This window comes from Hyaena hyaena, unplaced genomic scaffold (assembly GCF_003009895.1).
Source record: "Hyaena hyaena isolate Hyena2069 unplaced genomic scaffold, ASM300989v1 scaffold_510, whole genome shotgun sequence".
Lineage (NCBI taxonomy): Eukaryota > Metazoa > Chordata > Mammalia > Carnivora > Hyaenidae > Hyaena > Hyaena hyaena.
In genome coordinates this window covers 1,324,174-1,336,818 of record NW_024081141.1, presented here as the reverse complement: position 1 = coordinate 1,336,818, position 12,645 = coordinate 1,324,174, and the positions used below count along the sequence as shown (strand labels likewise).

The 12,645-nt window shown below is 49.8% G+C and overlaps 1 protein-coding gene across 1 annotated transcript; it reads right to left on the bottom strand.

Moving 5' to 3' along the window:
* Positions 1-242: 242 nt before the first annotated feature.
* LOC120247245 (keratin, type II cytoskeletal 73) lies at positions 243-12,408 on the bottom strand. Its single transcript, XM_039255076.1, has 9 exons — positions 11,962-12,408; positions 10,299-10,513; positions 9,448-9,508; positions 8,718-8,813; positions 6,069-6,233; positions 3,533-3,658; positions 2,920-3,140; positions 1,411-1,445; positions 243-619 (listed from the first exon to the last, which is right to left on the bottom strand). Exons 1-9 carry the CDS (start codon positions 12,406-12,408, stop codon positions 363-365), a joined length of 1,623 nt encoding a protein of 540 aa, XP_039111007.1. The 3' UTR covers positions 243-362.
* Between the last annotated feature and the right edge of the window lie 237 nt (positions 12,409-12,645).

Sequence of the window (12,645 nt, the reverse complement as noted above, 5' to 3'; positions counted from 1 at the left end):
GGCCTTGTAATCCCATGAACCCGTGCAGCATGTAGCCAAATAACTCCCGTGAAGGGGGTGACTGCTGAGAGAGACCTTCCTCTGCAGGGAGGCATGCAGGCTAGGGAAAGATTTGGGTCTTCATCATTGGCTTCCGGATGGGGAGGCTGAGTTAGGGGGTCTCTCAGGATGGAGGCAGAAGGAAGGGCTAGACTCCAGATTCTAGACGAAGGAAGAACAAGGCAGGAGGTGGAAGAGAGGAAAAGTCAGTGGCAAGGAGAAGCAAGAAGGAGACGACAATAAATGTGACGCAGGAGTTTCCTGGAGAAGGGAGTCCAGAGGAAAGCAGGGTCAGTCGGTTGGTGGGGAAATGCATCTTCACTTTATCTTGTGGTTTTCTTGGTGGGGGAGCTCAGAGCTGAGGTCTTCCCCTGGGGGTCCTTGAATTCATTTGCACTGCCCAGCCTGGTTTTGGTCTCCCCGCGGGGGCTGAAGTTCCCGCTGCCAGTGACACAGCCCCCCAACAGCATGCCGTAGCCCCCCGAGACAGAGCTGGGCCGGAAACCGAAGGCGCCGGAACCGCTGAAACCAAAGCCCGCTCCTGTGCCCGTGGTCCCGGCCGAGGTGCTGCTGATGACCGCTGTGGGGGGTGGAGGGAGGAGCGATAAGTGTATGTCCTAGGAGAGGGGTGACACCAAGTCCCCTCCAATCTCCCACCCACAGTTAGCTTAAATGTCTCCCTCTTAACAAACCCTTCACATCAACTGTGGACTCTAATGATATATCCTCAACTCCTGAGCAGCTCAAGCACTGGAAAAACAGCCCAGATTCTACAGGACCCCCAAATCGGGCACCTTCTCCTTCTCTGAACAAAGAGGAATAGCAAGAGCTTCCCCTAAAGCATCACATAAGCCAGTAGGGCTTGCATTTAACTTGAGAACACACTCTTCATTTTTTTCAAAGAATTCCCTGACTGCTTGATTTAGGGAAGGTTTTGCTGGCCTGTCTTAGAAGGAGACCGAGCTGACCGCTGTGGAGCCTGCACTCACACTGGTGGCGCACAGTGTGCGGAGCACCGGTCTCTGCTCTCTGGTCTCAGGAGGTGGGCTTTTCCTGCTCACAGCTTCCATCACACAGGAAACTGGGGTGGGGGTGGGGGGAGGCAGAAAAGGGTGGGCTGAGAGCTTTGTCCCAGCATAGGTGAGATCTCTGGGGACATAGGAAATGTGAGGGATCAGAATGTGATGGGAGGCTGGCAGTGGGACCTCCACCGAGGAAGAGAGGACAGGTCTCAGCAAGGAAGGAGGCTGTGACCAGGTGACGTACCAGTCAGAGCCCAGGATGCTCCATGGGGGCCTGGTGGCTGGCACCCATTTACTCTGTGCTCATTAACAGGCTACAAATATTCCCTCAGAGGCATGGAATACTCACAAATGCTCACAGAGTTGGTGTATTCTCCAGACATCCTGTGCAGAGGGAAAAGCGTAGGTGAATCGCCAATGCTTGGAACCCAAGTTCCCCATACCGCAGCTTGAAATCCTCAGCCACACGAGCCCCGCCTCCACGAGCCCCTCAGCCGGCCAGATGGCGTCAGTGCACCTGCATGTCTCTATGCTTTGCACCTCCCCCCCACCCCGACACAGTCTACCCTTCCCACGTCAGACACGTGCCAACCTGCAAACTTGGGGCCCCCAATAACAACAACACCTCTCAGGGCCCCTCCTCTGGGTTTCTCTTTATCCCATTTCTTCTACTGCCTGAATAAATACACATGTGGAAATATCTGCATCAGAAGGTGCCACTAAGGAACTAACCGTCTGAGTTTAGGCCCACTAACTTCTCCTCTGTGAGTCTCAGCACTACAATGATGCTCGACTAGAACAAGCTTTTCACATGTCAGTGTTTCATGTACCACCCTTCTGACTGGCTATGACCCTGTACAACTGACACTGTTATATATTTAGTATCTTTCATGGCCTTTGCCTTTTATACCAAAAAATGCATTTCTCTTAAAAAGAAGTTTTATGGGGCTCCTAGGTGGCTTGGTCTGTTAAGCGTCCAACTTTTGGCTTCAGCTCAGGTCATCATCTCATGGTTTTGTGAGATGGAACCCCACATCAGGCTCTGTGCTCACAGTGCAGAGCTTGCTTTGGGTTCTCTCTCCCTCTCTCTCTCTGCCCCTATCCCACTCACATGCTCTCACTCTCTCTTTGTCTCTCTCTCTCTCAAAATAAATAAACTTAAAAAAAATTTAAAGAAGTTTTCTTTCACCAGGGTAAATAGAAAACCAACACCACCTGACCAAAAAGGATAAAAAAAAAAATAGTTACAGTAAAAATAAATATGATGTAAATAAAGCAACTTAAGAATTTGCTGTCTAGGGGCGCCTGGGTGGCTTAGTCGGTTAAGCGTCCGACTTTTGCTTAGGTCATGATCTCGCGGTTCGTGGATTCGAGCCCCGCGTCGGGCTCTGTGCTGACTGCCAGCTCAGAGCCTGGAGCCTGTTTCAGTCTGTGACTCCCTCTCTCTCTGACCCTCCCCTGCTCACGCTGTCTCTCTCTCTCTCTCTCTCCTAGAAATAAATTTTTAAAAAATTTAAAAAATTAAAAAAAAAAATTTGCTGTCTGCTAGAGGCTCTGAACCTGGGATCTCGTGTCTCTTTACTTACAGGGATATTTGCAACGGTCAGAGCGGGGTTAAAGACACAACAGCACCACCTTGAGACTTTCTCCCTATCATGGTCTGGAGAATCACAGGAAAACTGTAAAGGCGATCGCTGTCTCAGTAACTGACCAGATGCTGTTTAAAAGCTATGTTTGTCAGGACCTGAAAAGCATCTCCAGCCACCCCAGCAACCTCTCCCACACTCTGAGACACTGAGTCAGAAAAGTCCAAAAGTTCTTCCAGCTCTAACACTCTAAGACCCCTCCCACCACCCACCTGCACTCTTCGCCCTCCAGCAGCTTGCGGTAGGTGGCGATCTCCACGTCCAGGGCCAGCTTCGTGCTCATGAGCTCCTGGTACTCGCGCAGCATTCGGGCCAGCTCCTCCTTGGCCTGGTGCAGGGCGGCCTCCAGCTCGTCCAGCTTGGCCCGGGCGTCCTTCAGGGCGCTGTCACCCCGCTGCTCAGCATCGGCGATGGCCGTCTCCAGGTTAGAGCACTGCGGGGCAGGAGGTAGCATTTTTCCCTGAATTCTAGGGCAGGCACTCTGAGCCTCACTTCACCTCTCATCCCCAATGTGTTCACTGTGGTCAGACCCTCCTTTGCCTGGTCCCAATTCCTACAGCAAAGCCACATCCATGGTGATAGAGTCCCATCAACTGGGTCAGGGAGGATTTTTACTCTCAGCCACTTGGCTTTCTGAAAAGGCCCTTGCAATCATTCCAGACTTCAGATGGGAGGTAAGTGTGGAGAATGAGACCAGGGCTCCATTTAAGAAAGTGGGTTCTGAGATGAAGGATGAAGAGTGAGAGAGGGGCCTGGGAGAGGATGTGTGATAGGCAGTTCACGCCTCCCTTGAGAGTGAGCCGGGAACCCCCAAAGCCTTTTCACCTGCTTCTTCACACTCTCAATCTCTGAGCGCAGCCGTTGGATAAGCCGAGTCAGTTCGGAGATCTCGTTCTTGGTGTGTTTGAGGTCATCCCCATGCCGGCTGGCTACTAGCTGGAGCTCCTGGAACTAGAGAGACAGAGGGCAAAGTCAGCCTGGCAGACTATGCCTTTGCCTTCAGAATGTGACGGAGGTGGGTAGGGGTCCCCAACTTCACCAGGCCTGTCAACAGCCTCCCACTCAAACATCTATCTGTTCGTGGGATTTATTTGTTTGCCTTAAGCACAGTTATCTCACTGAAGGTTACATTTGGCCACAAAGACTGTTGAAAGCGTTTTGCTTTCCACACTGCAACTTTATAACACACGACTCCAACTATGACACTCCTCTACCGATAGCCCTTCAAAGTCAAGGTCAAATTCAAACCATGAGCATGGCATCAAGGTGCTTTGAGATTTACATCCACCAGTCTCTCCAGACTTACCTTTCACTACCCCTGCCCATCATCTACCTGCCACTACACCTGTGCTGAACTGTTCCCTAAATGTCCCTGTGCTCTCCAGTCTCTGCCTCTGCCTGGGAAACACTTCCTCATCCATTTCCCTTTTTCCCTAGCTAGTTCCAACTTATCCAAAGCACAGTGGCTTCCTCCAGAAGGTCTTCCTTGATCTTCCTTGATTGGGTGTACTTCTGGGTACTCCCTACCACTCCAGTCCATAGATCTTACCATACTGTACTTAAAGCACACCTTTCTGTGTCTTCCCCATCAGACTTAGCATGACTGGATGACAGGGACCTGTATTCTCTGTGACTTCCCCTTCATAGCTCAGCTGGGCCCTGGGCTACTGGAACTGTTTCTGGGCATGGAGGAACATTGTGTGTGTGTGTGTGTCTGTCTGTCTGTCTGTCTGCCTGTTGTCTGCCTGTCTGATGGTGGTAGTAGTTGTAGATTCTGCTAGTCCAACACCACTAGCCATGAATTTGAGGTCATCTACACTCCTGCCTTGATGTCATCCATTGAACAGTCAACAGAAGAGTATTTTAGTTCTACCCCAGAATCTGGCTTATGAGAAACTTGGAAAAGTGTAACACTCAGAACTCTAGTGGCTGTGCACTGCTTCTCTCTGTGTAACTGGTGGTTGGCCTTGTTGGTTGTCATATCTGACCCTAACAAGGCCATAGAGTTATGATTCCTCTTAAAAACGTCAGGTTCCCTGGAAGACAGAAAGGCTTCTCACTATGTTCCTGTGTTCTATCTTTGGTACTGATCTTGGGATGATAAACACTGGGGCAGGACTTCCCTGCTTCTCTGCAAGGCTATGTGAAGAGGATGGTCCTCCCTACAAACCAACAGGAAAGGAGACACTAATTTCCTCAGTTCTGACACCAAACAGTCTCCTTCTGACTCAAACAGGTAAGTATCCTTCTCCACTCTGCTCCCTGCCCACCCCAAGCTTTCACTATAAATTCCTCTTAACAGAGTCATGTCCTAATTTTTTGTCTGAACACTGTGGAATTGGTAGTCAATCATCTAGATTCAAATCCAGCTTTGTTACTTTCTAGATAAGTGACCATGGCAAATTACTTAAATGCCCTGATCCCTTCCTTCTTCATCTTTGAAGAAACTTCTAATCCTGTTGCTAGAACTACACTAATGAAACTTTGGTCAGTAAGTGCTTACCTCCAATTAGAGACTTGCAGGTATGGATAACCCCTATACAGCAAAGGATCCAAAACTCACTTCTGTATATACTTGCCTAATTCTTCTGTAAGGAGCCTGGGGTTAAGCACTGGCCACTGACAATCCAGAGTACCTGGGCCACATGGCCGTCACTGACACTGGCTTGCAGCAGTCACATGGAGGAACTCGGGAACTGGAGACTTGGGTTTGAACATTTATCAAGCAGCCCTGGCCTGTGTTGCTTGGACCTCCTTCCTTTCCTCCCACCCCTGCTGACCACATCTTTCTGTCCCTATGATAGCAAGGAGGCAGAGGGAGAGACAAGATAAGGTCTCAAGTGTGTGAATTTCCCCTGAGAAAGAACCTGATAAACAGCAAGGAACAATTAGGAAATTGCCATCTGATCTGAGAAACCAAATTATCTAAAGAATCATTTCCCCACCCATGACCCATTAGAGGAGTTAAGATCATACTCCCCCTTTATCCTTGTAATTGGACTTGAATGAAAGGTAGGGATTACCTGATCTCAGATCACATTCAAGAGACCCCCTAATTTATTGTAATTAATGAAGGAGTTGAGATGCTAACTACCCATGTTTCCTCCCCTCAGTTCAAACCCTTCAGCCTTCAGGAAGTCAGTCCTGACCTATCCCACCTGGTCCCCTAACCTCTGTCACCCCAGCATCAAGGACTCTGTACCACATTCATTGGCACTCAGCTCTGGGTGTCTGTCAATGGTTGCCGCAGTCTTATCTTCTCCTCCCTTTGGGTGTACCCCAGAACCCAGGAGAGTGCTTTGCTCCCAAAAAATTTGTGGGCCGTGGTGAGCCATGGACTCTGAGGAAGTGTTCAGCCCACCTTGGTCTGGTACAGCGCCTCAGCCTCTGCCTTGCTCTTCATGGCGATCTCCTCATACTGGGCACGGACCTCTGTGATGATGCTATCCAGGTCCAGGCTGCGGTTGTTGTCCATGGACAGGATGACAGATGTGTCACTGATGTGGGACTGGATCTGAGCAACCTCCTACATGGGAAAGAAGGAAGCATGAAATGCCATTTGTGGATGGAGGAAGGCCAAGGTGATGACGCTTTCATAGCAGGAGAGCCCCTAGACTTTCCCCCGCCAAGTAGAAACAAGCTGTATTCCCCAAAGTCCCCCAGCCCAGATGTTTCAATACCACATCTGAAAACTGGTGAATGAATTGGAAACATCCCAGGAAGAAAACAGCCTGAACAGATAAAAAACAGATAGAAAACATCTATCTGTCACTTGAGACAGGTCAGGAGTTGCTGGATGCCAGCTCCAGCAGGTCCAAGGGTCCCTGAAGGATGGACGGTGTTGGTGAGAGAGAGAGAGAGAGAGAGAGAAAGAGCCCCGAGATTCTTTCTGATCACCAGGCAGCCATCTCTGTCCTGTTGGTTTTGGTGTCTTTATTTATAGGTCAAACGATAGCATGACATCATAAAAAGTAATTTTTACAATGGATAACTCTTTGTGATAAGATGCTTTGGAAAGTGTACAGAAGCAGGTTTTATAGAAATATCCTTGCAGAACTATTCCAATTATAGTGAGGTTAAGTAAATCTTATAACAGAGTATTCTTAGTAAAAGACAGGATACATATTTTTTCTAAGTTAATAACGCTAAGGTTAGGTCAAAGGTTAAGCGTATAGATGGGCTAAGAGTCATTCTGTCTGGCTCACAAGAGGACGAATGTTTTTAAACTGGTTAAGAAGTGGGCACCCTCCTACACTGTTGGTGGGAATGTAAACTGGTACAGCCCCTCTGGAAAACAGTGTGGAGGTTCCTCAGGAAACTAACAATAGAACTCCCCTAGGACCCAGCAATAGCACTGCTAGGAATTTACCCAAGGGATAAATGCTGATGCATAGGGGCACATGTACCCCCATGTTCATAGCAGCACTCTCCACAATAGCCAAAACATGGAAAGAGCCTAAGTGTCCATCAATGGACGAATGGATCAAGAAGATGTGGTTTATCTATACCATGGAATACTACATGGCAATGAGAAAGAATGAAATCTGGCCATGTGTAGCAACATGGATGGAACTTGAGGGTGTTATGCTGAGCGAAATAAGTCAGGCAGAGAAGGACAAATACCATATGTTTGCGCGTATAGGAGGATTAGGTGGAACTTGACGGAGGAACAAGGGGGAGAAGAAGGGAGGAAATGGTGGGGGAAAAGGAAAGAGGCAAACCATGAGAGACTCTTGAATGCTGACAAAAACTGAGGACTGATGGATGTGGGGGGGAGAAGGGATAGGCATGGAGGAGGGCACCTGTGGGGATGAGCACTGAGTGTTATGTGGAAACTAAGTTGACAATAAACTATTTGTAAAAAAAATACTCTAAAATAAATTAATATGGAAGATTTCAAAAAAATAAAAAATAAACTGGTTAAAAGTTGTTTGTGGAAACCTTTTTGACTTCATGCTGAATGTGTAAACACCATGGAGGCCCTAAATGTGTCAGCCTTTGTTTTTGGGTTATGTTTTAGCTACTCTTACCTATCTTCATCCCAGCCACCCTTGTAAGGGAGGGTGTGTGCAGAAAGTAGGCCTTGGGGAAGGGACTGCCATACATCACCAGTTAGAAAAGGTGTAAGTATTAACTTCAGTTCTGCCCTTATCTGTTCCTTAACTCTAAATTAGGCTCTTTGTCTCAGGGCCAGGCTCAGTTGTAACTCTTGTGTTCTTAACCCCCTTTATTATCTAAGTCTTGGATCTGCAAGGCCCATAGGAAGAGTCTTTTGACAATTATCCTTAGAGCTTTTATCTAAAATCTCTTTTGTAAAGGCAGGAATATGCTTTTCCTTATGAGGTATCTGTGTTCAGAATATCAGTCTGATATGGAATATTGTAAGGCCTGGTCAATACCAGTAGGCTTATTTCCAACATGAGCCAATAGTAGCAGAAAGAGATACCAGTTTTCATTTCTCATGGCAGGAGCTGTGCAAACACTGCCATTTCCTTGCTGTGACTGCCATCCAGAGAGACTGGTGTGGCTCCCAGCAAGGAGTAAAGAATATAGAGGGGAAACAGCCTGGCCACCACACAAGAGGCCCTAAGGACACAGGAGCCCACATATGCTTGGCCAACAGGCTCAGGCTTTAAGCCAGATGATCAGAGGTAGTAGAAAGGGTGTGAGGACTCCCCACATTCATCCCTGGAGATTCCTCAAGACCCAGGGAGACACTCCAAGTGGCAGAGAGAAGACAGATATGAGAATATCCTTGGCTGAACACCAGTGTATCAAGGACCCATGGCTTCCTCAAAGAAGTGAGACCGTGACTGGGCGTCCCAGGCTTGGACTGATGGTACACATCAGTTTGGAGGCAGCAGGATAGATGTCACTCTTTCCTTTGATCTACACTCCCCTGGGCATCTCCTGGGCTGTTAAAGTTACTAAGGAATGAGTAACCACTCATTCACATGTCTGTCCTTCCAAAAGACAGGGTTAGGGATGGGGCTGGGGGATGGAGTCTTACCCCTTCGTACAGACATTTGAAGAACTTGATTTCTCCATCCAGGGCATCCACCTTGGCTTGCAGTTCCACCTTGCTCATGTAAGCCGCATCCACATCCTAAAGGAACCCAGAGACCCCTTGATATTGCCCTCTTCAAGCCCAGACAGGGTTCTCCCAGGAACTGACATCCAAGCACCAACACTGAGACAAGCTGCCCCCAGGGAATGGAGTGAAGACTCAGGGGCGGGAACATAACTTCCACCCAAGACTCACTGAGAGCCTCTGGAACTCCTCTGTGACCCCATCCAAAATGGAATCTTGTTTTTCCCTCTATTTCTCAAAGAGAGAGTACAGGAAGGAGAGCTATCTCCCAAGGGGGTCATTCAGCAGTCAGAGCCCAGGGCAGACACAGAGCTTTGTCAGAGACAGGCAGAGCTGGAAGGTAAGCCTGGAGCCCTTTGCAAAGCATGTCCTTTTCCCCAAGCCAAAGTGGACATGACCTGGGCATGGGCTATCTACATCTGGGCTCCTACCCACTCACACCAAATATAAAGAGCTGACAAGGCAATGTATTCTAAGTAAATATCAAGGTGTCCCAAGATGTCCCAAGCAACACATCCTTCCATCTTCTTCTGGCACTTTAGGTCCTGGTCATTCTACAAGGAGCACAGGCCTCAGTCTCCTATCTGCTACCTCTCCCACCCTCCACACTCTACCGCCCAGGTGACAGGCATATGCACCTCCTCCTCACCTTCTTAAGCACCACAAATTCATTCTCAGCAGTTGTGCGCTTGTTAATTTCCTCCTCATACCTATAGGAAAAGCATCTCATGAGCAAGGTATGTGTGTGTGTTCTCATCACGAAAGCAGAAAAAAGGTGCCCACTCTATGTATCTTTTAGCAGGTATTATTCTACGTCTTTGCAAATCTGTCCAACTCACTAAGACTACTTGGCCAGAATTTTCAGACAGGGTTTGAAAGTGACTCTGGCCAGGGGACAGGATAATTTTGTGTCTGGTTTCTCCCTGATGCCTGGGGAGTAACTAGGTTCTTCCTCCTCCCATTCAGTGTCCAAATCACAGGAACATGCTGCTACCCCTTTTAGCCATGACTCTTGCATCACTCCAGCTGCCTGACACCCTTGCTAGTAACTTTACCCCATCCCAAAGCATGAGTCTTAAGGAACCTAGAACTATCCCCCCAGACAGGAAAAAGAGCATGGCCCGAATGTCCAGGACCTAAATAAAATGAGAGAAACTCCAACTCCCTGACTTGCTGGTTTGGGAGAGGGGTGTTTTCTGGGAACTTGGGAGACCTTTGAGGGAGCTTAGGATCTGAGAAGCTCTCTCAAGTGGGGAGCAGGAGGGAGTGTGCCATGGAGGTGGCCACTTGCCAGGACAGCACTGCCACAGCCTGAGAGGCTGACTACCCACTGTCCAGACTGCCCATTCACCCAGAGAGGGCCCTCATCTTGCCGAGGCAGGGGAACTCAGGATGGTCCACTGTCACCCAAGCTCAATGTCCCTGAGCATGTGACCCAGTGCCTGCTGGGAAAGCCCAGCTCTGGCAGGTCGGTCAGCCTGGTTGTGGGGCTGTGCTCACCTCTTCTTGTAGTCCTCCACCACGTCCCGCATGCTCCGCAGCTCCGAGTCCAGCCTCACCCTGTCCCCAGACAGCGTCTCCAGCTGCTTCCTCAGGTTGCTGATGTAGCCCTCGAGGATGGGCTCCAGGTTGTTCTTGCAGTTGTTCAGGTCCAGCTGCTGCAGCAGCTCCCACTTGGTCTCCAGCACCTGGTTCTGCTGCTCCAGGAACCGCACCTGGGGCCAAAATCAACAGAGACTCTGTTAATAGGGAGGGCTGTGAGGTTTCCTTTCCTGGACAGTGGCGGTGTTGTCCTATGCTACATTCTCTTAAAGCATAAGCCTCAGGACTCAGAAAAGGTCCCTCACACCCCTCCCCATCCAGGGCCCTTTGTCTGACTGAGTTTCTCTTTGTTAGGGGAAACCCCTAATATAGGGCGGGGCCTTATCATCTTCATTTACCACTATAATACCTGTCTAAATCTGCAATGGACCAGTGTCCATGGGCAGCCAAGTCCTGAGACATGTAAGCTGGCCTCGTACTGGCCTTCACACTCTTGGGCACCTCTGCTCAGGGCCTGGTGGTCTGGCCTGTGCTCTGTCTGCTCTCTGTCTCCACCATCATGGAGGAGGGAGGCACTCAGTTGATTGGGGATCTTGGGCCCTCCTATGTCGCTTTGAGCATTTCTCTAGGGGAAGAACAAGCATTCTCAAGCTGTAGCCTACAAATACCATACCATTCCCTTGCTCATAATGTTCTGGTGGTTCCACATCACCTGCAGAGTCCAGTCCAAATTTCTCCTTGTGCTCCTCACCATGTGCCCACCCCCTGCCTCCTCTACCACTCACCTGATACTCACACAAAACCAAGTTCTCCCCCATTCTCCGGATGAATCCTACCATGCTACATGGGGCTCCTTCCTCTCTCTAGGTTTCTTTTCCCCACCTCCATCCAGTGAACCCCTATTCATGCTTTGCTACCCTACTCATTGCCACCCCTGGTGAGCTTCCCCTGCTCCCCTGTGCTCAGGAAGTCTCTAATTCTCAAGGCCCTGCTACCCCTTTTTTCCTCAGGGGTTCTTGAACTCAAGTGGGCATCAGAGTTACCTGGGGGCTCCTGGGCCCCACTGCTTGTGATTTAATAGATAGGAGGCAGGGCCTGAGAATGTGCATTTCTACAGGTAGCTGATGCTGACGCTGTTGGTTCGGGGAGCACTGTTGAGGACCACTGCTCTAGTGCATCACTCCTCCCCATATGTCTCACCTCATAGGTTGGGTGTATTATAATCTATGAGTCCATCTTTCAACCAGAATTTGAGCTGGTCTGGGTCCCATGAGAGGAGAGATTGGGTCTCATGGCTTTATAGAAATCTTTGGCTGTGATGGGCCTCTTCTTTGTCTGGCTTCCTAGTTTCATAAACTGTCATTCTCCTACTTCTCAACTCAGAGGCTACTTCCCCTGCCTCTTGGAAACGTTCCCAAACCAAGCTCCTGCCTCCTCCTGCCCCTTCTCGGACCACTCCCACCCTCAGTCCTGATGTCTGGGTTTGTCCAGTTCTTCCCTACCCTGTTCTTGATGTGTCTGCATCTTGGGGAGGTGTCTGTCTCAGACAGGAAGCCCCCTGAGGGCAGCAAAGGTAGAAGAAGGAAGGGGATCTATGCTTGGCTTGTTCCAAAAGTCCCACCTTGTCGATGAAGGAGGCGAACTTGTTGTTCAGAGCCTTGATCTGCTCCCGCTCTTGACTGCACACTTTCTGGATCTCAGGGTCCAGCTCCACGTTGAGGGGGGCCAGGAGGTTCTTGTTGATAGTGACCTGGTGGATGCCCCCTGGAGGGCACACGGTCGAACACGCAGGCCCGAGGGCCACACTGCCAAACATACTGCCGGCAAAGCCACTGGCCCGGCTTCGACCACACCCATAGCCCCCGGCCCGCCCATTGCTGCTGGCCATGTTGAGGGAGATGCTCCGGGTGCCCCCAAGGCTGTAGAGGCTCCGGCTTCCGAAGCCCCCACTGAGCCCTTTGCCCCCTGCCCGGTAGCAGGATGAGCTGCCCCCTGAGAGCACTGCTGAGCAGCCGCTGAAGCCCCCCTTGGTGGCGGCTCCCGACTTGTAGGTGAACTGGCGGTTCATGCTGGGGAGGCCAGAGAGATGGACTAACACACTAAACCTTAGCTGAGATGCAATTCACCAGCCTACAATCTTGGGCTCCCCCTTTATAAGGCTCAGGAGGGAGCCACTGCCCTAATTTGTGGGTTTAGTTTGCCTGGGAGCAAAGAATCATTTTCTCCCAGCAAAATCAGAGACACCAGGTAAGTAACTTGAAAATCCCCAAAGTGCTGGGCTTGCAAGGCTTGCTCATGTAATTTG